Below are 25,935 nucleotides of genomic sequence, written 5' to 3' on the forward strand. Positions count from 1 at the left end.
GATATGTTTCAACTGTACTTGCTATCCAAAGTGAACATGACGATCAACCTCTACACGCGTCCAAGCTTACACTGGTACGGGACTGGGGTCTGATAAGCGACCGAATAAATCCACATATTGCTTCCAACACGTGGTTGATGCCTTTGACTCGATCACCATAGGTTGCTATGATGATGGTCATCCCGACTTTTCGACTTTTTCAGAAGAATCAAAATCCGATTTCATCCATCTCTATACCATCTTCGCAATTCAACAACACAGACAAAATGTCAACACCCCCCTTCCTCCCTCTCGTAGACCCATCGGGGTCCACTCTCCTCCCCTCTCTCGCCTTACTCGGCCCAGTTCTCATCCCAGCTACCCTCGTCCAAGCCGTACTTCCAACCTTACCACCCCAAGCGAGCTACTACGTCCAAGCTGCCGAGTCGTCCGATGACCTAATCTCATTCCTCGATAACGGTGCTCAGAAAATCGTTGTCACTCCATCACAGGTGGAAGAACTCGCTGGCCAGGTACCTAAGGAGAGGTTGATACTCAAAATCGATGAAAGTGAAATAACGACCTATCAACAGTTATTCTCACAAATTAGCGGTATCTACCTGATCTCATCTAGCGCCCACACTGCCAAATCTCTCGGTCTATCCAATATAGACATCTTCATTCAACACCCATCACCTAATCCTACAGAACTTCTCGAATCTATCAAATCCTCTCGACCATCTTCATACGTCATTCCAACCGAATACCTTTCAACATCCCCTAAAACCACTTCTTCCCACTTATCAATCGCCGAAGCTTTCCTTGCTCCTATCATCTCCGATCGACCCGACGGCTTATTCCCCACTATCGTCTCTTCTTCAGACTATTCCAGTCAGCCGTTAGGTCTAGTCTACTCATCGAAGGAATCAGTGACAGAGGCGATAGCAACTCAGAAAGGTGTCTACCAATCTCGTAAACACGGATTATGGAGGAAAGGAGAAACTTCCGGTGCTGTACAGGAATTACTCTCCGTCAAGACAGATTGCGATAGTGATGCGTTGATCTTCGAGGTCGTCCAACACGGTACAGGGTTCTGTCACGTTCCAACCCAATCAACATGTTTCGGAAACTTCACCGGATTGGCCAAACTCGAAAACACCCTCAAATCTAGGTTATCCAACGCTCCTGAAGGAAGTTATACCAAGAGGATATTCACTGATGAGAAGTTACTAAGGAGTAAGATAATGGAAGAAGCTGAAGAGTTATGCGACGCGAAGACAAAAGATGAAATTGCATTTGAAGCTGCTGATTTGTTCTACTTCGCTTTGGCCAAATGTATCTCTCAAGGTGTCAGTTTGAAAGATGTTGAAGGAGCTTTAAATAAGAAATCACTCAAGGTGACTAGAAGGAAAGGTGATGCCAAATCTAAATGGGAGGCAAAGATCAACGGTGCCGGTACCGCCAAAGCGGAACTTCCAGCAGGAGCTAAAGAAGGATCAAAACCTACTGAACCTATACCTGAGTCATTCCCTGAAGTAGACCAATCGAAAATCAAGATGAGAAATGTCAAGTTGTCGACTCTGAACAAAGAGGAACAGAAGAAATTGTTACTACGACCAGTATTGAACTCTTTAGCAATGATAGATAAAGTTAAACCCATAGTAGAAAGAGTGAGAAAAGAAGGTGATGCAGGATTGAAAGCGATGACCAAACAATTCGATAAAGCCGACCTCAAGTCCAACGTTCTCTTGCCTCCATTCCAAACTCCGACTGAAGATCAATTACCATTAGATGTGAAGAAAGCTATTGACGTGGCTTACGCAAATGTCAAGAAGTTCCACGAGGCTCAGTCGGAGAAGAAACCATTGGAAGTAGAGACAATGCCAGGGGTGAAATGCTCTCGATTCGTTAGACCGATCTCGAGAGTGGGAGTGTACGTTCCTGGAGGAACAGCAATCTTACCATCCACTGCGATAATGTTAGGTGTGCCAGCTCAAGTGGCAGGATGCAAGACGATCGTACTTGCCACTCCACCAAGACCAGACGGATCAATCTCCCCTGAAGTGCTCTACGTGGCCAAATTGACGGGCGTGACGTGTATTCTCAGAGCTGGTGGTGCGCAGGCTGTTGGAGCTATGGCATATGGTACAGACGAAGTTCCTAAAGTAGACAAGATCTTTGGACCGGGTAATCAGTGGGTAACTGCTGCCAAGATGTTGGTGCAGAATGATACGGATGCATTGGTCGCTATAGATATGCCGGCAGGACCATCAGAGGTGTTGGTGAGTCATCATCATCATCTCATATAACAATATGAACAAGTGGCTGATAGTCTTTCTCTGGCAATTTTCTAGGTAATTGCCGACCACACTGCCAACCCAATATTCGTTGCATCCGACCTTCTTTCCCAAGCGGAACACGGAACCGACTCTCAAGTGGTGTTAGTAGGAATCAACCTTACTGATAAACACCTCGAAGAAATCGAAAATCAAATTGACATCCAAGCGAAAGCCTTACCGCGAGTCGCCATTGCAAGAGAAGCAATCAAGAAGAGTGTGATCGTCTTGGTCAATAACGAACAGCAAGCTCTGGACTTCTCCAATGAATACGCTCCGGAACATTTGATCTTGCACTTGAAAGATTCAGTGAAAGCCGTAGAGAAGGTCGATAATGCCGGAAGTGTCTTTGTGGGAGCTTTCTCTCCTGAATCGTGAGTTATGCTTCCATAACAATTTCACAAAACATTACGACCCAATGGCATATCAGACATTCTTTACCTTTTATGAATAAGCTTGAAAGACATGCTAATCACACTCCATTCATTTAGGTGCGGTGACTACGCCTCAGGAACTAACCATACTCTCCCTACAAACGGATTCGCCCGTCAATTCTCAGGAGTCAACACCCTCTCTTTCCAGAAACATATCACTTCTCAGCTCGTCTCGGGTGATGGTTTGAAAGTATTAGGTCCGAGTGTCGTGAGGTTGGCGGAAAGAGAGGGATTGGAAGCTCATGCGAATGCCGTGAGAGTAAGGTTGGCGGAGTTGAACAAGTAAATAGAAAGAAATAGATAAATGCAGGTACGATCCAGTAGATAGTATGCATGGATATGGTTATACCAGCTCCCTTACCTCGTTTGGTGTTTGTCAATATTTCTGTAATTTCAATGACTTATCCTTTGTCTATTTATCTACGCGAATACCCACTGAGGTAATTCAAAGTCTTCATAGACCTCGACGAGCCCCCTCTCCTACGTCCTCCCTTCTTGTTACGTGTATATGTGCTTTTAGTGGTAAAATCAGTATCTTCAGTAAATCGTACCGATTGAACGGTGTTTACTTTATCTTCTTCAGTCTGGGTATCACCTTCGCCTTCACCTTCATGGTCTGGTGATGAGTTTTCAGAACCCACTTCTTCCACATCAACTTCTTCTTCTTCTTTTCCTGTCTCGCCTGAACTCGAATAGGAGCCTGGACTCTTCGTAGATGGACCTGTCCCCATCCCAGAACTGGTTCCATTTCTACTACGTCTCAAGCCTCTGATACTCCCATCTTTATTCCTGACGATTATGGTGTGCCCCGTCTTATGGCTACCATGGGATCTAACAAATCCAACTGGCTTATGGTTGGGCTTATCAGTTGAAGCTTGTTGCGAGCTATGTTCAGACATCAACAATTGAGATATTCCAGAATGATGCGGGATCCTACGTTGACACCAGGTTAACAGAACGAATTCTCTACTACAGTCTCTCATGACTCTCTGTCACCTGTAATTGGGTGGTGAGGACGATCCTCAGTTTAGCGGGCTTGCCGAAAGGATGTGAGTAGATCAAAGGATGTAGAGGGGATGATCATATTCGTAAGAGCTTCCCAATAAAGGAGAATGAGAAGAAGACGATATCAAAGGGTATCTATTACATGATCTCTGGTTCTTTTGGGGGGACAGCAGGACAGCGGTGGCTACTGCCTCATCACAAGTGACTCATCATGCTGTACTTCACATTCATACTTGGGGATTGCTTCTCTGAGTTGATATCTAATCATGTCACATGAAACTCTGTATAGACTCTGCAGCTACAAGTGCCGCCTCATACGACTCGATTTATGTCCACTCGAAGCTATCCAACTCATAATTCCAATCTGACCATCCGAGAACCTCCTTCTCTCCAGATGCCTAGGTGTCATAAGACCAGAGAACGTTCCTATTCTTCCATGCATGGGTAACCTAGGTTCTTCATCTGATCCCAAACCATATGACGACGTATCACGAGCATTACCGGTACTCTTATGACTCTTTTTCGAAGATGAGGTTGAGGTGGTACGACTTCCCCTTGATGGACCTGAGCCTGCGGTAGTTCTGATTCTATCCGAATAACTGAACTTGCTACCCCATCCACTCTTATTTAACATCTCTCTCGTCTTGCTCTCTAGGTGTCGATCACCATGAAATATGCTTTCTTTCTTAGCGAGGTTCTTTGCTCGCCTCTTACAGGGATCATCTTCCCATATGCTAGGTTTGGAACTTCGCTTGGTTGTTGGAAAACTATCGGAAGGTCGGGTACTCCGTTCCACCATCGTGTCGACTGGTGTGAAGCTATACGATGGGGCCTTGACGTAAAGAATAGATCCGGGAGAGCAGAGATCCAACAATTAACTAAGGCTTATGAAGGTGGTAGCGGATGGCGAGTGAGACATACTTACATACTGTATACGATCGAAACAAGGTGAACATGATGAGGAACTGACCAGGATGAGCAATGCATATCACAGAGACTCTTATGCTCTCACTGCTACCTCCTTTCTTCAAAGAAGCTAGACATATCCTTCAAGGCATTGCCGCGGATGACGTTTAATGAATACCGCGGTCATTTTGGGGGCCAGACCGTATTTGCATGCTGTAACTTAAGTGAACCATATGAGCATCCGGGAATGAGGCAAATTCTGCATCTAAACGATGGGCTGGTTATTCTATTAGATAACCGCCCTTCCGAAGTCATTTCAGTAATACATCCCGTCAAGGATCATTCGAACGAAATGAGCTAAATATATACGGTACATCACAGAAGCAAAATTCACCTGTCCTACTCGTATCAATATCAATTGCTCATTGGCGTCAACTCAGACAGACAGTGCAGTATGTGATCGATGTTTAGAGTACACAAGATCGTGATCAAGTCTTGCTTATGTATCTGAGCATCGCAGTCATCTTCGGACCAGGCTTTGTGGCGGAAGTCACTGAACTTCTTCTTCTGGTTGTACTGGGATGTCTATCGGTGCTATCTTGATTACTACTTTCAGATTCAGCGTATTCGACAGCTTCCATTGTTTCTTGTGCTCCTTGCTCTGTATCATCAGTGGAGAATGACTAAGACTTCGACTTGGTCTTAGACCCTACGGGAGTGGTGGTCTTGATGTTCTTGCCTCTGAAATTGGATACACCACTCCATTTAGATGCAGTCAATCCCCTTCAAACATTTTGTTCTTCCTTCTCGTTGCCTCCTAAAAGCCTTTCTTTCCGCTCCTTCATCCACTGTTCATGTTTTTCCTGTGAGCTCTTACGAGAGCTTTTTATCGTGGATGATCCTCGACGTTCCATTCCTCTGGAAGTGACGGTGATTCCATCCTTGGTGGAACCATGACTTGAAGTAGTATCCGACATGGTAATTGGTAAATCCGTGTCAATGGGTCTGTCAATGAAATAGAAGAGACCAAACGAGGTGGGCGAATCAGTAAAACTTCCATGCACGAAGTGGATGTAAATTCAATCTGAAGATCTTTATATTCAAATCTAATAGCTGACCCACTTTTTTATGCGCTTCCGCTGTGTCTCTCTGCATGATGTTCCCGTAAGAATCATCTAAACGTAAGAGCTCCTCGACATCTTCATTAGAAGGACCAAAACGGACATTCGCAAGTCCTTTATACGGAGTCGCCAGTACAGTATAAGACACCGATACTGCTTGACTACATACTATCTTACAATATTGGCAATTGGCTGAGTTTCGCAGCGAGCCACCCGTGTACTTTGCTCAGCATCGTGTCCTTTGATTTCTGGGCCTGGACTCGGCCATTTGTCGATCTCACCAGCTGAAGGAAGTTGCGTACCCAATAATTCTCAGATGTCGCTGCCAAGACGTCATCAAAAACAAAAGTTCAGAGCGGATCGTGTATATACTTGATCCCCGCAAATTTCTCGTTCCATGTCCATGGAAAGGCGAGAGGGTGTATTGAGGCGGACAAGGTAGCAATCCGTTGACAAACCTCTTTCAATGTGCTGTACTTGCTGGTGCATAGGGGTACCATTACACCATAATGGTCATCAAAGGTAACTTGTTGTCATACGATACCAGTACTGGCAAGTCCATAAATACAGTAGTTACAGTGTCCCACACACCGAGTAAGTCGACTCAGCTAGGGGATTGAACCCAAATACACGCATACTCAAGCTCTAGGTATGTTTACCAGAAGTCCAGGATCATCGCCAAAACGCAACTGTCGCTCTATCGAGTACAGTAGCTCGCAATAAGCACTACGCTTGTGCTGGGATCCTTCAGAACTTCTCTCCTTTGATCCTGCATTACAAACAGCATGGACTCCGCTTGAGAATCGTTCTTATCGTCAGTTTAACATTACATCATCCGCTGTCTCAGACAATATTCTTCCTTTCATACTGTCGGTATAAATAGAAAAATTCAGCCATCATGTTTGGTCTGATAACATGCAGTGTATATATTCTTATCTCTTATAATTTCTCTCTGACTTGAGCCCCGTTACATTCCTACGAATTCACTGTCTTGCCTAAGCATAATTCTCTTGCGCGATTCTGGTGGATCTACTACACACACTTAAAATCGGTCAGATTATTTACATCAATATGGATGCCGATGAGTTCTCTTCCAATACCCATACCGGACCATCAACCTCAATTCAGCTTAGTCGTATCGATACCAACGTGGAAGCCTTCCAACATCGAGATCACCCCCATTTAGGGTAAGTGAGTCTTAGATTTATCGTGAAGATCATACGGTACTGTACAGCATTGTTAAGGGAGTTTATACTGACTCCCCACCTGGATGTCTTTAATCCATATCTAAATAGTATCCCGGCTTCTGCCCATTCTCAGCTTTCTGAAACCTCATCGGGTCAACCTAGTCCAATGAGAGCAACAGTCGAAGGACCCTTGGATCCACATATGTATCAACCCCGAGCTACCAAATCTACATGGGCAGGATACAAGTTGACTGCTACTCAGGTTGAGCCGACTCACTCATCCGTGTCGAGTAGTCTTAGTGCCTCTGCAATCGATGACCGCAATAGGCAGCTGAGCCGCGAAGGCACCAACGCTAACGAGTCCAAGGATGGTTCAAAGAGGCAACCCACGACAGCAGACGAGATGACCAGAACTTCAACCCAATACTCTGATTTGATCCCTGTCAACCCCTCGCCATTTGCACCATATGGAGTGACCGAACCTCCATGTGTGAGCTGGATCAGATCAGAAAGTACTGAAACGCTCGATGATCGACCTAGCGAAGAGATTGATCCGAGGGACACAAACCACCATGCTTTGAGGATACTACGGCCTAGCTATTACCCCGAGGAAAGTCGGAGGAACAAGAAGAGGGGATTAAACAACCACGAAAGCAGCGAGTACCGAGATCAAGAACAAACAATTGATGGTTCACGAGCTGATCAAGGTAGTGGGAGTCTCTGTGGATCATTCAAAGAATGTCTGCGATCATTTACTGGGTAGTACGATGCTATATCAGTCCGCAATGGACGAACAATTGAGTAGATGCTCAATCTACATCACTGATACTTAGATAACATATAAATCCTAAACTATACTTTAATGAATATCATTTCACTTCATTTCTTTTATTCCCCATATAACCCAAATGAAACAATGAAATTTGATAAGTAACCTGAAATAATTTGTAGATCCTCCTCTTGTTCATTCTCAACTCCACTAATACGCGACGTGACACTATTTATCGACCACCGTCAACCCATCCACATTGACCACCATCACACTCTTATTATGTAATCCACAAGCCAAATGTTTTCCATCTTCTCTCCACGCAATTGCGAGCTAGATCATATGAAACAACGGGATCAGCTTCCCCGGCAAGCGCTGAGCGAGAACTTGAACGAAGCGGACTCACCATCATAGGTTGTTCTCTCACACTCTGTTTCTTGGCATCCTCTTCTATGTCATGCTGCAACATGATTTTACCAGACTATCCATCCAAATCAGCTTACGTTACTCCACATGGTAAGGAGAGATGAGGACACTTGTGTCGCAGCTGATACTCACCTCGATATCCCATACGATGAGATGTCCATCCCATCCACCAGCAGCCAACGCACCCAATTTTCCACCAAAGGCAGCTGGGGAGAATGCTAAAGAGCCAGTACCGGTCTCGAGCCCGGCTAGGGTATGTAAACATTCTCCTGAAAGGGCGTCGAACACTTTGACTGTGGAGTCTTGACCACCGCTATAAGTCGTGCGAGTTCAGGTATCAGCTCAAGTCACAAGATAAACACAACGAAAAACTAGATTCGCATCATCGAAGTACAAGTCAACTCACGCAGCGAGCAACATCCTCCCGTTCTCACACAATGGACTCCATTCCAGCGTATTCATCCTCTTATTTTCACTTCCACCGACAACCGTCAATCGATGTAAACAATGATCTGCTCCAGGTACAGGTGTCCCACCATTGAAATAATCATCATTATCCTTTTCTGCCGATCCTTCTTTACCCTTTGTCGGACTTAAAGACCTTGATCCGCCCGTACGACTGGATGGTTCAGGGTACGAAGGTAATTTCCATATCATACAATTCCCATCATCCGATACTGAAGCTAATAATCTCGTCGTACCACTAGCACCACCAGAAGACGTGGGTGGTGACCATTTTATTTTGGTCACATCATCTGAATGTCCCTTGAACGTGAACCTCGGTCGTTTGTCGTTGGATCGATGAACAAAGATGGTATGATCGTTACCCGCCGATGCAAATACGTCGTCATCTAGCCAATCGACGTCGTTCACTTCCTCTGCGAAATGGTGATTCATTCGATCAGCTCATCTGCCATTTTCTTAAATCCGGGGCGAAAAATCCAACTGAACTGTATGTATGAATAAGACAATTAGATGTGAGCATATCACTCACTGGTATGAGCGTCAAAGCTATTTTTCAAATCCATCTTACCATCAAACCCATATCCCCATTTCGTCACCGTGAAATCATCCTTCGCCATGATGATAGCTGATCCTGAAGGGTTCCACTTCAAAGCGTTGATAGCACCTCTCCCATACGTCATGATACCGTGCATATTTCCACTAGGGGTGAACAGTCTTCCAACACCATCGTACGATCCAGTAGCTAACATCGTACCATCAGGATGCCAACATACGGCAGTGACGTTCTTCTTGGACGATTCGATAGATTTGTGATATATTACTCCGGGCTTCTTCAGTGTTGTCAGATGGCTTGTTGGAGAGGTGGAGGACGAAGAGGTAAATTCCCATAATCGAGCTGTACCATCTCCTGATCCTGTAGCGAGGACATCGCGATTTTTGGGGTTCCAAGCTACGCAGGAGACCTAAACGAATCAAGTAGATCAGCATGCGTTGGCAAAAGGGTATAATTTTTCCTGATTCTGTGAAATTACGGTTGTACTCACTGCATCTCGATGCTCTACCCAGTTGCCCACTCTCCCATCACCACTAATCTCCTCGCCGCCATTCTTCTGCGTATCTTTTGGCAGATCTTTCGACTTTATCGATGGAGAGGGTTTCCGAGATTCTGGAGTTTGCGCTCTTGACCCCGCCGTCGAATTCGGTACTTTGAGACTTAGTGTATCTTTCTTCTTTGGTGATTGAATCTTGACCTCCTTTTCCTTTTCTTTCTTCTCTATCGGAGTATTATCTTCTTCCTGATCAATATCCATATTATTATCGTTATTTTCAGTTCCCTCACTTAACCTAGCTATTTTCTTCTTCTCCTTATCCTTTTTCTGCCCATCTTTTTCTTTGTCTGACGATTTGAATTTGGCAGGTGAATTCGATATTTCAGGTGAGGGTTGACGTGAAGTAGCTTCAGAGGAAGGTTGTCTGGCTTTACGTTTATTCCTTATCTCCCCACTAGCAGTGATCGTCTTGGATGGTCCAGCTTCGCTGGATGCTATCGATGGAGGAGGAAACGCTTCGGGACGTTTGGGAGGAGGAGGAGGAGTGGACGAACGTAAGGCTTCTGGTAGGGGAAGAGGTGGATTCGATTCGGATGATGGGAAAGAGGGTGGGCAGACATGTGGTACAAGTAGATGGAAAGGGTTAGGACAAGATGGTTTGTATGGTTCCTACATAGGCCGACTTTGTGCATCAGCTCTCGTTCTATCCAGTCAAAATCAGTGGGTGAGCTGGATTTACTTACCCCATTCGACGCGACATGCCTCTCGACTTCTTCCCATCTTACAGCTTTCCACAACTTCCTTATCAACTCTCCTCTTTCTATTCTCCCCTCCGATCTACCAAAGTTCGGCTGTACGGGTGACTTGGAAGTACCCTGCATGGGTGTCGCTCCGTTGGGTCTACTCGATTTCCCGTTATTCAGGTTTGAGGGTGTAGGATAAGATGGGTTGAAATGCTGAAATAAGGATGTCGAGGGAAGGTTGGATTCGGATAGGAGGGTAAATGCTGTGTGGGTAAAATTCGATTCGAGGAGGTACTAATAATAATTGCAAACGAGTAAGCTTGAGTCTTTCATAATCTAGGTATGAGAGGAACAATTGAGCTGAACATACCAGATATATCAATATGTTTATCTCCACACTTGATAATTCTATACCGGGCGATTCATCCTCACTTCTCATCTCCACATCGTCATCTGCAGTCATCGTTGAGGGATCAAAATCCCGACTGGAAGGTTTTGGCGGGTCTGAAGGTAGCATGTTGTTGGTCTTGTCCTATGTTATATTGACATGTAGATTAGGATGCTTCGAAGAATTGGGTTGGAGCTAAGGAGATAGCTGGAAGGATAAAGTATTGTTTTCTACGGTGGCGGTATATATTCGCTGCAAAGAGAATCTATGTGGTTTGCAGTATTGGATAGCAGCAGGTTGATACTGGGTGAGGTGCTGTATGATATGTATTGCAGTAAATGAGCGATGTAAGCTATCGATCGTTGTTTGAAAATAGGATAAACATTCGATGATGAGTTTACTCGAGCGTTGAGTTCCAGAGGTGGGTTTCCAAGGTATGTATGTATACGGTTACAGCAACAGTTGGGATAAAATACAACAAAGTGGCGCCACAAAATATTCCTCTCCGTGGGTGTGTTTGTGCCCGGACGCGTAGAAAGGTAAAGGTAAAAGGTTGATGATCATCATGATGCATCCCATTCCATCTGTTCTCAGATTCTCAACCTACATGGCATTCGGTACCTGACGAATCATCAAAACAGCAGGTACAGTACATCCAACATCCACAGTCTACCACATACATCACCATCATCAAGGCTGTGGTCAGAGTATCAAGCACATCCAGCCATCATGCCAGCCATATCATTCCTCCCATTTCTATCGTCCATACCCCTCGGCACACGACTCATCACATTGACCATCATCCTACTTTCGGTGATAGGTCAAGGATTATCCTACCTCGCTTTGGACAATTCACCCGAGCCTGGAGCTTGGGGAAGTCAAGTACCATGGTTGGTATTGGTCCCTGGGAAAAGTATCTGGTACCCCTGGACGTTCTTGACGGCGGGATTGGTGGAATTGGGTTTATTCGGGGTGAGTGCATATCGCTGAAAACCATCAGTAATGCATTACACCATCTTCCGAGTTGGGCACTGAATCTCGATCCAGCTAATCACAAGTACTGATATTCACCTTGCCCATATAGCTCACAATATCAGTGATCTCGATACCATTAGCATGTCGTTACCTGGAGAGGGTATGGGGTATACGTGAACTGATCAAATTCAGTATCATCACCATTGTCGGGTCTAATATCATCGCATTTGGATTCAGCTGGTTGATGTGGTTCGTACTAGGTCAACAGGATGCTTTGTAAGTTGCTGCAGGTGTTTCCGAAGGAAAACAGTCAACTTACATCTGCTGCAGATACGGTTTGCCATACCATGGTTTATCAGGATTGCAAGTCGGTTTCCTCGTAGCTTTCACCCAGTTGATACCAGAACATCAAGTTCAATTATTGGGTAAATTCAAAGTCAGAGTGAAGGTATGTCGGCCATTTGGTTTTTCGTGGTGGTGGGAAATGGTAATTGACTGTAAAACACCTATATCAGTCACTCCCAGGTATCCATCTTCTCATTTCCAACGTAGCGGTAGTAGTATTTGGCCCATCACCAGCTATTCTCATTCAATTTGGTTTCATAGTCGCATGGGTCTATCTGAGATTCTTCAAGTTATCGGAGAATGGTGAATTCAGAGGTGATAGGAGCGAAACTTTCGCTTTCCAATATTGGTTCCCACCTATCATTCGGTGAGTGTATGACGTCTATTGCTTATAATTGCATCGTGCAAACCGGTTCAAACTGAAGAGGACTTGCTAACCTGATCATACAATATATATAGACCATACGTAGCCATCTTGGGTAACACAGTATTCAAAGTCGCCGTCAAGCTGAGACTAGTTCAAGCATGGGATGCACCCATGAACGCCGGTGCTTATTCATTGTTACCTGGTCCAGGAGGTGCCAGAGCAGAAGCCGAACGAAGGAGGTGAGTATAGCTGCTTATCATGCTACTTGAGTAGAGAATGATGTCCTGATCAACGTTTGAACACAGAGCTCTCGCTTTGAAAGCTTTAGATGCAAGATTAGCTTCCTCCTCACCTGCTCCAGGAGGTTCAAGCTCTGCTACTTCACCAAATGCAACATCGAGTTCTACTGTACCGTCAGCCAATGTCCCTCCTGCGATTCAAGCTACCACGACGAAGAGTGGGGCTGAGGCAAAGGTGTAGGATGCAAGGAAAATGGGAAATTGGGAATGAAAGTGGAGAATACGATATATATGTTTTCATGCATGTCTTTCACGATGATCCTTGGACTGAATAATTTGGTGTATGCCGAGAAAGACGATTATTTACAAAGTATGTTTGATCAGTGTAACAAGAGAGCGGAAGCTCAGTGCATGGGTGAGTGTACAAGATGGAAACCTCGTAGATTTGAACTGTCCTAGTGCATACTGTCACTCCTATGCTGTTCTGCAGATACAAAATAAGGGACGGTGAGCCAGGCGTGATGCTAAGATGAGAACAGCATAGAGGGAAATTGTTGCACAAGTGTGACAAGGTCCTATAGGTTTCTCCTATGTTGATGGAGCATGACGTGTGATTAGAACAGCTAGGATGCTCCACGTGGTGAGTTCCGGTATCAAGTGTCTGGTGTATGTGTTTTTACGTGTTTTTGAGTATACTCGTCTAGATGTCGATTTCAGGGACGGAACAGCTATCTCTCGATTGGATGGAAGTAATCACCCACCATAATAAAAAACCACAAACTGATGAAAATGAAAAAGCATAATCATGGCAATCCTAGGAGGCAACTCGGAAAAGAAAGGGAGAACGGCTCGACCCCCACTCCAACCCAAGGAAAGAGAAAGCGTCAAAGACAGAATGCATTCATACTATCCATACATTCATTCCATACTTCCCCCCTTCCCAAAACATCCCACCTCGCCACCATAGATCGCTTGCTCGCTGTCCATCATACATCATACTGACCCACCGTACAGCCCAGCTGTCACCATAACGATGCATCGTTCACTCGCCGAGTGAATCACAGATAGTTTCAACATCACTGCGGATTGTCGTGCAGCATAGATCCAGTAAATGAAGAGATAGATGAGCGTGTAGTGTATCATATATAATCGACATAAGCATCGTATAGTGAGTTGCTCAAAACGCTGGTGCAAGCCGATGCATATACCTACCAGTCGAATGGTTAACTGACCCGACCCAACCCAACCCTATTCACTTGCACCTGTAGGACCAACGTACACGTCACCTAATCATCACATCAATTCCACTCTCGCTTTTCCTCCTCAACGACTATCACATCAGCATATAACGAAGTAGTGTATCATCTTGGCCACGATGTCAGAACCTCATTATTCGCATTATACGCGAAGACCATCTTCCGGATCCGGATCAATCACATCGCCCACTAGCAGAATGGGTATGAATGGTGCAGACAGGAGGATATTGGAGGTGAGTTGACTTCCACCCTCGACACTCTCCATTCATCTGTATATCATCTATCCGCTTAAAACCCTTCAACTAACTCACCCTCTTCCTTCTCTACCAGGCATCTCCTCCTCGTCCTACACCCTCAGGTCGAATGTCCTTATCCGCCCTAGTGAACCCTTCCAACCCACCTTCACCACCAAGAGTCACCCAATCAGCGATATATGATTCACCCGCCTATCCCTCTGGTGTAGGCTCATCATCAAGTAGTAGATATGGTAGACCATCAGTCTACGATCCACCTTCCCTCCCAGCAAGTTCATCTACAGCAGCATATTACGATAGAGTATATGACGAATATGAAAGTGGATTCGGTCGACCATCAAGTTACACAGATAGTAGAGAAAGGGGTATCAGGGCTCATGAGGGTTTACCACCTAATCCTACCTCATCATCATTCACAACTCGAGATCGAGAACGAGACATCGCAGGAAGTGGTGGTGGCGGTAGTAGTAGTAGGAGATATCCAGAATACAATTCACCTTCACCTACAAAATCAAGATACATTTCTCCTAGTCCCTACCTTAATGGAAATGGGGAATTACCCAGACCTAGATCATCCATCTCGCTCTCACCTATAAAACCTACTTCGCAACCTCCTCCTGTCATACCTACAAGCTCGAGGGCGATTCGACCGGATGATAAACTTCTGGGAAATGAGGATATATGGGAGGTGAATTTGAAGAAATATCAACATCTTAGGGAAGATCAGGTTGAGGAGGTTCACAAATTTGTCTTGGCCTATAAGGTATGTCCTCTCCGCATTTGCATGGTATCGTGGTACAAACTCCCCCAATCTTTTACACTATCACGAGATATCCTTCTTATCATCATGCCGAAAACATTCTGACATGTTTTTCACGTTGGCAGCCACCAGCAAATGGCTCCAGTAGTACCAAGAAACAACCTCGAGAATCCACCTTGACCTCTGAAGAACCGTTGATTTTACCTCAGATGCCTGGTCAAGTCATGGACGAAGCTTCATCGAATAAAGGCAAACCAAAAGGTGCGTTCCATCATACCATATGAACCACATCTTGCACAACGCTGACCGATTGTCTTTTTTACACTATAGAAGGCAAACGCAAATATAATCGAAAGTCCAAGGGCGGCAGTGGTAAAGCACCAGGTGTCAATCTTGACGATGAACTACTAGGTCTGGCAGGCGATGAAGCAGCTTCTTCTCCCGCTTTCCCTCCTTCCGACGCACCCGTTCCCGACTTTGGCGATGACGAAAGCCATGATGAAGAAGAGGAAGAGGAAGAAGAAGAATCGAAAGATCCCATGTCTATCGTTAAGCCATGTGGATTGACAAGAGCAGAGGTGATAAGTAAGATTGAATCTAACGATATATCCGGTCTGACAGAGGACGATGTCAAAGCCGTCCAGGATGAAATGTGGTTGAGGATGAAAGAGAAGGAAGGCGGTGCGCCGGTCAATAAAGATGGTACGGTTCGCAAGAAACCTGGTCCAGCAAAGGGATGGAAGAGGATTAGAGGGATTGAAGCTAGAAAAGATAAAGGAAAGAAGTCTTCCGTCATGGATGATATGTCAGAAATCGGAGATGCGTCGACGGTCAATGGTGAGGCAGATGCGGATATCGCTGCTCTTTTAGGCGATGAACCGCCCCTACCTGGTGGTAGTAGTAAGAAACCATCCAAGGCGAAAGCGAAGAAAAGAAAATTGGATCATGACAATGAAGAGATCAAATTCGTCGATTCAGAGGATGATCATACCCATGGGCATAGACATTCTGATGGTCTGATAGGTGAAGAGTGGATGGACGAAGATCGATCAATGAGAGCCGGATCGGTAGGAGGTTCAAGCGTGATTAACGAAGGATCCTTTACTCACACGGGAAGTAAGAAGAAGAGTAAGGCGAAGGAACCTGGCGTAGGTAAAGGAAGGTGGACTAGACCTTCAAAACCTGAAAAAGAGGAAGCATCCACTACTGTTGCACTCGCCACAGGGACAGGAGCAAATACGCCTTCTGGAGGACATAAAGGGAAGAAACCTATCGCCATCGCACCTCAACCCCAACCTCAACTTCCCGGACAACTTGATGATGTTAATGCGATGTTGGATCTTCCCTTTGCCGGATCGGAGATTGTCAATGAAGCTGTACCTGAGAAACCCCCCGGTCCTGCACCTAACTCTTATGATCCAAGAGGTGTATCCGAGGCTGAGGCGAGAGTGAGATTGGGTCTGGTTGAAGATTTGCAGAAGATGGTGTGGAGTAATGTGGTAAGGGATGTACCGAAGGTAAGTGGTCTTCCCGCAAATTATATCTATGGTATCTCTCCTTTGCGTCTGCTACGGAAGTCAAACCAATGGGGTTGTCTGCGTAGCATTGGATAGCTGTTGAAAACAAAAAATCTTATACTAATTCCTCTTATGACCTCTCGTAGATCTACAGAGTCTATCAAGGGTACGATACCACCGTCAAGCAATCCGCTTCTAGGCGTATCCAAGCTGCCGTGAGGAACGGACATGGTCAAAGGAATCTCAAACTTACTCAGCGGAATAAGAACATCAGGGATTCCATATCAAAGGCAAAGAGGGTCGTCAAAGAGGTAAGTAGTTTGGTCTCCTCTCGTCAATCTGTCGGGTCATCAATCAAAACATTTTGCTGACCAAATGATGCCTGATCCTCGTAGATGCTGGTATACTGGAAGAAGAACGAGAAAGAAGAATTAATAGCTCGTAAGAAAGCCGAAAAGGAGGCATTGGAAAAAGCCAAACAGGAGGAAGAAGCTCGAGAATCCAAGAGACAAGCTAGGAAATTGAATTTCTTGTTAACTCAGACAGAACTCTATAGTCATTTCATTGGAAAGAAGATCAAGACTCATGAGGCTGAACAGGCTGAGGGTATGGAAAAGCCCCTTGAGGAGGGGAAACATCAAGATGAGGAATTGGGATTGGGTGATGGTGGAGAGGCATTACCGGATATAGATTATGATGATGGTGAGTCAACCGGAGAAAGGCATTCTTTCCGAAATGGAGTCATTGTAACGAAGTGGCGAGTGTTCTCAGATAAAAGAACATAGCTGATTTATGTCTTATACATGTAGACGACGAAGAGAACCTACGACGTCATGCTGCTAGGGGAGCACATGCAGCTGTACAAGCTGCCAAAGACAAAGCTGCTGCTTTCGATCAAGCTAATGCTCAGCGGACTGGCGCTGCCGAAGAGGACGATACGAGTGAGTTATTTTGTTCAGCTGGCTCATATGGTAGTCACATGTGGAACTTATAGCTGAAATTGGTTCTGTTTTCTTAGTGGACGGTGATGAGCTCAACTTCCAGAATCCCTCATTGGGTGAAAATTCAGTTACTATCACTCAGCCTAAGATGTTGATGGCCCAACTGAAAGAGTATCAATTGAAGGGTCTGACGTGGCTCGGTAACTTGTACGAACAAGGTATCAATGGTATTTTGGCGGATGAGATGGGTCTGGGTAAGGTGAGTAAAACTGCTTTTCACCCGTGACGCTTTTGTATATAGTACGATCGAGCTAATCATTTGCCCGTGATATGTAGACCATTCAATCCATATCGCTTCTCGCATACTTGGCGGAAGTGCACAACCTTTGGGGACCTTTCTTAGTCATTGCACCTTCATCGACATTGCACAATTGGCAGCAGGAATTAGCAAGATTCGTTCCCCGTCTTAAAGCTTTACCTTATTGGGGTAGTCCGAAAGATCGAGAGACCCTCCGAAGGATCTGGTCAAGGAAGAATCAGACGTTTAGCGAGACCTCACCCTTCCATATATTAGTGACAAGTTATCAGTTGGTGAGTCGGTCTACCATCTTCGGCTGATCGAAGCAGAGAGTATAGAAGCTGATGAACGCCTCCCGAATCTCGCATGATAGGCCGTTCAAGATGAAAAATACCTTCAAGGAATGAAATGGCAATATATGATCTTAGATGAGGCTCAAGCGATCAAATCTTCTTCAAGTGCGAGATGGAAATCTCTTCTCTCTCTACATTGTCGAAATAGATTGCTATTGACTGGTACACCGATCCAAAACTCCATGCACGGTGAGCTATTCTTCTTCCGGAAATATCCAGATAATAGCTGACGCGGTATATGTCTGTCTAGAACTCTGGGCCCTACTCCATTTCATCATGCCTTCCTTGTTCGATTCCCACGAAGAGTTCTCCGAGTGGTTCTCCAAAGACATCGAAAATGCCGCTGGAGGCTCTGGCGGTTCACTCAAACCTGAGCAGCTGAAAAGGTTACATATGATCTTGAAACCTTTCATGTTGAGACGTGTCAAGAAGCATGTGCAGAAGGAATTGGGTGACAAGGTGAGTCTCACACTTTACACTGCGCATACTTCCATTAATGACGTGATTACGTTATAGATTGAAATCGATCTTCTCGTGGACTTATCTCAACGTCAGCGGAACATCTACAAAGCCCTTCGACAACGAGTCTCTATATCCGACCTTATCGCACAAGCCAACAATGCGACCGATACATCAGGCGCAAAGAACTTGATGAACTTGGTCATGCAATTCCGAAAAGTGTGCAATCATCCTGACTTATTCGAACGAGCCGACGTAGTCTCGCCATACATGTTCGGAAGTTTCTCTCAATCTGGTAATCTCGCTCGAGAGGGAGATCAACTATATCTACCTGATTCAGCTAGGAATCCAATCGAAGTGAATCTACCTAAGATCATCTGGACTGACGGAGGAAAAGTGGATCTACCAAGTGAAGAAAGCTTGGCAGGAAGTGATACGCATGTGATGAGGAATTTAATGAATATATGGAATGAAGATTGGATCAATCAACAATCGCATATCAACAATAATGAATACGGGTTCATGAAAATACTCGATAAATCACCTTCGGAAATATCCAAATCTGCCAAATCACATCCTCTCATATCCCTTCTCAACGAATCGACCACCAAGAGAAAGAAAGTGGTCGACAGTCCCTATATCGATGAAAATGATTTCTCAGCACCATCAAGTAGGAAGAAATTCAACGTACCGGTAAAAGTACCTCATGCGGCTTCTACAGATGGTATACCCCTAAGGGAGATTACCACTCAAGTGTGGAATCAATCGTTCCTTTCGCGACCTGACGCGAGGTTCGCTTCCGATCATGTCATCGCTCCTTTGATCAGACCCGTTATACTCAATCGATCATATCTCAATTACCAAGATCATAAGTTATTGGATGATCCATTGACTAGAGAAGTCTTATATGGTTTATCACCTTCTGAAATTGATGATCCACTCGCGGTCAAACGCCTATCTCACCTATCTGAATCGGACATTTCACCTAGAGGATTAGTAGATTCAACACCCAACGATCAATTACCCATATCAACATTGAGGATCCCACCTACGAAGCGACTCGTAGTCGATTCAGCGAAATTAGCACGTCTGGACGATTTGTTGCGAGAGTTGAAAGATGGTGGACATAGAGTGTTGTTGTACTTCCAGATGACCAAGATGATGGATCTGATTGAGGAATACTTGATCTTTAGACAGTATAAGTATTTGAGGCTTGACGGGAGCTCGCCAATTGGGGAAAGGAGGGATATGGTGACTTCATGGCAAACTAAGTGAGTCCACATCGAATGACAACCATTTCTCCCTGGTAGAAAACGTATTTTGACCTGTATGACTTGTGTTAGCCCCGATATCTTCGTGTTCTGTTTGAGTACAAGAGCGGGTGGTTTGGGTATCAATTTGACTGCTGCAGATACTGTCATCTTCTGTAAGTATCCAAGTCCATTCATCACTTCGTCTGATAACTCGAAGCCTTTTTGAAGATGAAGAGGAAAACCAGATGCTGATGGTATACCGCTAGACGACCACGATTGGAATCCCTCATCCGACGCTCAAGCAATGGACCGAGCCCACAGAGTAGGCCAAACCAAGCAAGTTACCGTCTACCGACTGATCTCACGGGGAACAATCGAGGAACGAATCCTCAAGATGGCCCGAGCGAAAAAGGACGTACAGGATATAGTTGTCGGTACGAAATCTATCTCCGACGTTGCGAAACCATCCGAGATCGCTAGTTTGTTCATGGATGATGAGGAGTTGGCTGAAAGTGTAGCAAAGAGGAAACAAGCTGAGGCTCATGGATATATCGCTCCCACACTTACTACAACTAGGAATGGAAGGAATGGATTTGGGTTTGGGGATTCCCTTGGTGGTTTCGATGATGACGATGATGATGATGGATTCTTTAAGAATCCTAACAAGGGAACGGGGAACAATGAAGATGAAGATTTTGGTGATGAACCGAGTTCCAACGGCGGGACGGGTACGGGTACAAATACACCCAAGAATGACGGTGGGAAGAAAAAGACTAATTCAAAGAGGAAGAGTATACCTGATGGTGAGTTAAGTCATTCGATCTCGATTATTGTTTATGTTATTGTCAGGGAGAGAACGATAACTGATGTATGCGGTTGTAATGAAATAGGTTCAAGCGCTAAGAAACCACAGAAAAAGAAAGTGAAAATCGCCCTTGGACCTGATGGATTACCTATATAACAATACTTCGATCATGTTTCGTTCTCTGTTCCATCATTCATATTTCGTGTTCTCCTTCTTGTCTTTATGATACGTTTTATAACCAGCCCGACTTATACTTATTGTATTATATGCATATTGACAGAATGAGCATGTCTTTCTATATAACCTACCCCCATCGCATGATCTCAGTCCACAGTGCAGTATATATAACACTACGTTGGCCATGTTGGATCCTCTGGCTATACCCTCTCTAGAACATACATCCACACCCCCGTTTCAGGCTCATGTACCACCCTCTCCTCACCACTCCTCGGATCCTTGACGATTCTCCCACCAGGTATATAAGTAGTAGATATCATCTGTTTTTTGATCAACTTCCAACCGTATCTTGTATATATCTCATCATCGAATCGGTTTGAAGAATAAGATATAGATATCCACCTCCCACCGATTTTGGTCACTTTGGATAAATTGTATAATAATCTTTCTATGGGATTCGGTATAGATCCGTTTTCCTCTTCCTCCTCTTGGTCGACTGTCAAACGGGGTAGTGCGCCACCACATGATATAGCATCGCAAGTTGATTTATCGATTATCAAATCCCATTGATCCTCTGGTGTGTTCGATTTTAGAGATTGTAGTGACAAGACATCTAACAATATGAATGGTATATCGACGTCCGAAGAATGAGATGATTGAGGAGTTGGTACATAATCCGAGTCGTATACTTGAACTTTGTCTTTACATTTTCCTCTTGCCTTCGTCTTGTACGTGGATTTGGCTGAATCGAAATATCGTTGTAGTGATGAACCTAGCGAGGAAGTACCCGATCCGAAATGCAATACATTCAAAGTTTTTTCTGGCCGTATGGCTGATTGCTGATGATCCTCCTCATCTCCCTTTTCATTTTGTGTTGTATCTTCATACGGTAACAAGAATTGTTGAGGTAAATTTTCTTCTATAAAGGGAAGTAGATCTTGATCCGATATTAACCATTCGAATGATTGCTCAGATTCGAATCGGTTTGACCAGTAGACGGGAGAAGAGAAATCAGTTGAAACAGGCATGACCGAGGTATTTGGTTTCAATTGACTGTTTGATTTGCCGCACACAGCCGGGTCTATATTCTTCTTGGTCGGACGGAACTGGCCTATGTTCTCTCAGAACACTTTTTTCGATATCAGATAACCCCATAAAGAACTCGCTCGCTACGAGCACAACACCGTGCCAAAAGCTGACAGCTGAGAGTTGCGATTTCACGCTCCTGGCGCTTAAGCAGAGGAGAATGAGGAAGAGACTTTGTTTGCTCAAACTTGTTTACCCTGAATTTTCACTCGATGCTCTCATACCTCTCTGTATGATGTAGTTATCTGATAACCGGCCGAAACTTTCCTTCCTTCTCATAAACATCACACCATACTCGTACAACCCACACATCACGTTTCGCTCAACTAGTACTCGTAGTATCTTACTCAGTCACTGTGCTTGTACCTAGCTAGTCCCGGTCCAGTTCCCTTTGGCTTATCAGATTAAGATCACACCACTCTTCCTCTCCCCGCGCCTCTTTCTCGTCCTCGAGTATCGGATTAGAAATTTCGGTCGAGAATCAGGTGCTAGCACAGTCAGCTGTCAGACTTTCTCACTGGGCAGAGGTAGCATAAGCGGATGGTATGCTGAGATATGTTGTATCACAAGGTTAGTGGTTTGCATTGATCGTTTACAGAATCTTTCACTTTCTTTTTCGTCGATGTTATCAATATTCTCCTTCTTCCAAAACATCTTCCTTGCTCCAATGAACCATCGACAGTCTTATCAATCCCTCTCCGTGTAACATCATCGATAGTCTTGCCTGCTGTACCTGTGATATGGCCGTTCTCAATTCCAATCATCGTCACCATCAGATATACTACTGTCGCTGCAGACCATAACTAAATCATCAACCGTCTTTCAATATGATAGCACTTCAAGATCCTCAGCGAACATTCATCGTGCCCTCTCCATCCGACGACATCCCAGTGACATCCACCCTCACCCCTTCTCCTTCTCCTTTTCCTACATCTTCCGCATTATCGGACGACCCATCGACATCTTTCAGCCATGGAAATGGGCCTACTACCACCACTTTGCCTATGCATGGACATAAACACCACGAGGGACCATTGATGTATAAAGCCTATGTGATGCCTTATAGCTGGTATTGGATCTTCTGTGTATTCGGATTGATGGTAGCATGTCATGTGTATAGACAGGTGAAGCATGGATATAGAAAAAGGAGGTATATAAGGCGGATGAATGAAAATCAAACTTCAACTTATAAACCAATATCCACTAATGACGAAACAGAAGAAGATGAAAATCAACCACTTCAACCAAATGCTACTACATCAACAACAACAACACTGAAAGATTTAGGCAAAGGACAGCCAAATGTGTTCAGGAGGTTTACGACGGGACTATCAGCAAGTTTTAGAAATAAGATGTATTTGACTAGTTTCCCTTGGTGGTTATATGGTCCGGAAACTTATATGGATGCGCTGTTTACGATACTGTATACCACGGTGTATATGTATCTGTGTCTGCATCTGACCGATTGTGAGTGTCAGCTTTGCGACGGATACGTGGTCAGAAACACAAGCTGATTCATTCTTTAGCTTGGTTCCCACTAAGAAATGATAACATAGCAAATCGTTTTGGTATTATGGTAAGTGGAATCGTCCATATCCTTCGTGGAAAAGTACCTCAAGGCAATCTAACAATCCGCTCTTGTTACTGACTTTTATGCCCTTTTCCAGTCGTTCTCACAACTACCCATCATCCTCTTACTGGTCAGCAAGAATAATCCCATCTCTTCCCTAACGGGGATAACATATCAAAAGTTGAATTACCTACATCGGGCAAGCTCAAGAATATGCTTGTTGACTAGTTGGGGTCACGCGATACTTTGGACACCTAGAGTATGGGAGGCAAGGGATTTCAGACAGTATCTGTTATGCGTAAGTCTATCCATGCTTCAATCTCGACGGAAAGGTTTCTATAGGCTCAAATTCTGATGCCGATTGTCATGTCTTAGGGTATCGCTGCTCTTTTCGGCTTCACGATGCTTTGGGTGACTAGTTTCAGGTTTGTCAGAAGGATGGCATATGAGTTCTTTTTGGCGTCTCATATCATCTTTACAATGTGAGTTTGCCAACTTGTGCAGACTTCATCTCAAATATCAACTCATTTAAACACATCATAGTATGTATCTAGTAGGAGCTTGGTTCCACTGGAGGTGGCTTGGACAATGGGTCATAGTGAGTACCTATGAGCGCGTGCTGTGCCCTTTCAAAAATATGGCTAACCTCGCTATAACAGCCCGCAATGGTGATATGGATATTCGATCGACTACTGCGTTTTGCTCAGGTGATATACCAAAACAACTTCCATAAACCCAGCAAATGGGCTACAAGCGGTGATTGTAAGATAGAATTGTTAGATCACGATGTGATGAGGATCACTATACGGCGAGATAACTTTCATTGGAAGGCCGGTCAACATGCGTAAGTTACCTGATAGATTCCATGGATATTGGCAACAAGCAGCTGATATCTCACACTATCCGTCAGATTCATATCTGCACCATCGATATCGGGACTACCCCACGAATCCCACCCCTTCTCAATCGCTAATGTACCGACTGAAATGACCAATGAAGCGTACTTCTTGGTTCGAGTGCATAGTGGTCAGTATATATTCGACTTCACCATCATACATTTGATCTTTAGTCAAGTCAGGAAGACTGATAGTTGTTTTGACTCAGGCTTCACCAAACGACTTCGTACAGCCTTATCTTCCGATCTCACTACCAATATGCCACTTTACATAGAAGGACCATACGGATACCCTCATGCCTTGGATTCATACTCTACTGTGCTACTACTGGCAGGAGGCACAGGAGTGACCTTTGTTTTAGGTCATTTCTTACAGATACTCCAAAACCTACGCATTGGCAAATCTGCGATCAAGAAATTGCATCTGGTATGGCACATAAGGCATTCAGAGGACATCGAATGGATTGCTCCGCTTCTCAACCAGGGTATACAGGACTCATTAGAAGTTCAGAGTGATATCGAAATCACGATAGATATATACGTTACGAAGACACATTCGTCCGATGAACCTTGGCCACCTGAATTGGACATCCACCTCAATGATGTGAATCAAGCACTTCATTCGATTGGACCTAGGATACTTCAATTGAGAGAACAGGAACAATGGGATGATGTTTGTCGAACATGTACGCCCGTAACGCCTATAGTGGAATCGAGAGACGAACCGATCCTGTTACCCAAACGACAGGTGGTACTGGGTAGATTTGGCTTGAGCGCTGAGACGGCAGAAAAAGTCACTTGGAGGAAAGGAAGAGCGAATTTGAGTAAGGTCGTCAAGGCTGATGTGGAAAGTTCAGTTGGACCGATGAACGTTTCGGGTGAGATCGAATTATAAATAACTCTCACAATATTGGGAACATCGATGGCTGATATTTGAGTGATCGTTCGCGATGTAACCAATAGTCTGCGGTCCAGTCCAATTGCTCCAAGCGTCAAAAGCTGCTGTTAGGGAAGTATCAGATATGAAATCTTGTATGGAAGGCATGGGAAGTATAGACTTCTTCGAAGAAACTTTAGGAGCGTAAACCAAAGATGCGAGCGTTCTCTTTTGGATCCTTTTTCTCCTAATTCGATTCGTCCAATTTGTATCGATTTGCGTTCTGCTGTAACAGGGTATTTCACAGCAAAAGAAGAAATATCTCATCATCTTAGACGGAGTTTTTGTATTTTTAGTCGACCTAATCCTATCATCGCATATCTATCAAAGTATATCTCGGATGCATTTTTGATGTGATACTGGAGCTATTCTTTTAGATAATACGACTTGGTTCTTGCTTCAGGTCATACCTTTCCTGATAATCACCATGATGAATCCGGTCAACTCCTAACCCCTGAGGGTTCGAGAAGTACTGTGTTTCGTGTCATCATACAGCATACTGTAGTAAAATGAAATAGAGAATTACAACACCTATTGTACAGTAACCTCAATCCATTGGCCATGTTGCTTGACAATGGACAATCGGACACGCCGTGCACCCTTTGAAAAGCTCGTCCTATATCTGCCTAGTCAGTCCAAG

At 44.6% G+C, this 25,935-nt stretch overlaps 9 protein-coding genes across 9 annotated transcripts; 5 read left to right on the forward strand and 4 right to left on the reverse strand.

The window, feature by feature from the left end:
- Positions 1 to 266: 266 nt before the first annotated feature.
- On the forward strand, positions 267 to 3,035 carry I203_102385 (histidinol dehydrogenase; the record flags this gene model as incomplete). The annotated part of the gene is made up of 3 exons (XM_019149766.1): positions 267 to 2,261; positions 2,334 to 2,689; positions 2,807 to 3,035. 3 exons carry the CDS (start codon positions 267 to 269, stop codon positions 3,033 to 3,035), a joined length of 2,580 nt encoding a protein of 859 aa, XP_019000864.1.
- A 130-nt stretch (positions 3,036 to 3,165) lies between these two features.
- I203_102386 (uncharacterized protein) lies at positions 3,166 to 3,648 on the reverse strand (the record flags this gene model as incomplete). Its single annotated transcript, XM_065517084.1, has 1 exon — positions 3,166 to 3,648. The coding sequence occupies one exon, from the start codon at positions 3,646 to 3,648 to the stop codon at positions 3,166 to 3,168; it is 483 nt and encodes a 160-aa protein (XP_065373902.1).
- Positions 3,649 to 4,052: 404 nt separating this feature from the next.
- I203_102387 (uncharacterized protein) lies at positions 4,053 to 4,553 on the reverse strand (the record flags this gene model as incomplete). Its single annotated transcript, XM_019149767.1, has 1 exon — positions 4,053 to 4,553. One exon carries the CDS (start codon positions 4,551 to 4,553, stop codon positions 4,053 to 4,055), a length of 501 nt encoding a protein of 166 aa, XP_019000865.1.
- Positions 4,554 to 6,852: 2,299 nt separating this feature from the next.
- On the forward strand, positions 6,853 to 7,731 carry I203_102388 (uncharacterized protein; the record flags this gene model as incomplete). The annotated part of the gene is made up of 2 exons (XM_019149768.1): positions 6,853 to 6,968; positions 7,077 to 7,731. The coding sequence occupies 2 exons, from the start codon at positions 6,853 to 6,855 to the stop codon at positions 7,729 to 7,731; spliced, it is 771 nt and encodes a 256-aa protein (XP_019000866.1).
- A 234-nt stretch (positions 7,732 to 7,965) lies between these two features.
- On the reverse strand, positions 7,966 to 10,937 carry I203_102389 (uncharacterized protein; the record flags this gene model as incomplete). The annotated part of the gene is made up of 8 exons (XM_065517085.1): positions 7,966 to 8,070; positions 8,144 to 8,218; positions 8,296 to 8,476; positions 8,570 to 9,041; positions 9,158 to 9,590; positions 9,672 to 10,346; positions 10,421 to 10,714; positions 10,791 to 10,937. The coding sequence occupies 8 exons, from the start codon at positions 10,935 to 10,937 to the stop codon at positions 7,966 to 7,968; spliced, it is 2,382 nt and encodes a 793-aa protein (XP_065373903.1).
- Positions 10,938 to 11,537: 600 nt separating this feature from the next.
- I203_102390 (uncharacterized protein) lies at positions 11,538 to 12,975 on the forward strand (the record flags this gene model as incomplete). Its single annotated transcript, XM_019149770.1, has 6 exons — positions 11,538 to 11,780; positions 11,893 to 12,059; positions 12,114 to 12,231; positions 12,299 to 12,495; positions 12,588 to 12,734; positions 12,801 to 12,975. 6 exons carry the CDS (start codon positions 11,538 to 11,540, stop codon positions 12,973 to 12,975), a joined length of 1,047 nt encoding a protein of 348 aa, XP_019000868.1.
- A 1,134-nt stretch (positions 12,976 to 14,109) lies between these two features.
- On the forward strand, positions 14,110 to 20,786 carry I203_102391 (uncharacterized protein; the record flags this gene model as incomplete). Its single annotated transcript, XM_019149771.1, has 15 exons — positions 14,110 to 14,223; positions 14,321 to 15,007; positions 15,130 to 15,265; positions 15,335 to 16,521; positions 16,668 to 16,832; positions 16,917 to 17,223; positions 17,331 to 17,462; positions 17,540 to 17,721; positions 17,799 to 18,053; positions 18,134 to 18,302; positions 18,364 to 18,572; positions 18,630 to 19,843; positions 19,916 to 19,998; positions 20,092 to 20,628; positions 20,716 to 20,786. 15 exons carry the CDS (start codon positions 14,110 to 14,112, stop codon positions 20,784 to 20,786), a joined length of 5,448 nt encoding a protein of 1,815 aa, XP_019000869.1.
- A 221-nt stretch (positions 20,787 to 21,007) lies between these two features.
- Positions 21,008 to 21,835, reverse strand: I203_102392 (uncharacterized protein; the record flags this gene model as incomplete). The annotated part of the gene is made up of 1 exon (XM_019149772.1): positions 21,008 to 21,835. One exon carries the CDS (start codon positions 21,833 to 21,835, stop codon positions 21,008 to 21,010), a length of 828 nt encoding a protein of 275 aa, XP_019000870.1.
- An 885-nt stretch (positions 21,836 to 22,720) lies between these two features.
- Positions 22,721 to 25,443, forward strand: I203_102393 (uncharacterized protein; the record flags this gene model as incomplete). Its single annotated transcript, XM_019149773.1, has 9 exons — positions 22,721 to 23,360; positions 23,420 to 23,469; positions 23,561 to 23,761; positions 23,839 to 23,945; positions 24,007 to 24,061; positions 24,123 to 24,307; positions 24,374 to 24,489; positions 24,568 to 25,236; positions 25,322 to 25,443. 9 exons carry the CDS (start codon positions 22,721 to 22,723, stop codon positions 25,441 to 25,443), a joined length of 2,145 nt encoding a protein of 714 aa, XP_019000871.1.
- Between the last annotated feature and the right edge of the window lie 492 nt (positions 25,444 to 25,935).

This window comes from Kwoniella mangroviensis (genome assembly GCF_000507465.2).
Source record: "Kwoniella mangroviensis CBS 8507 chromosome 1 map unlocalized Ctg01, whole genome shotgun sequence".
Taxonomy (NCBI): Eukaryota; Fungi; Basidiomycota; class Tremellomycetes; order Tremellales; family Cryptococcaceae; genus Kwoniella; species Kwoniella mangrovensis.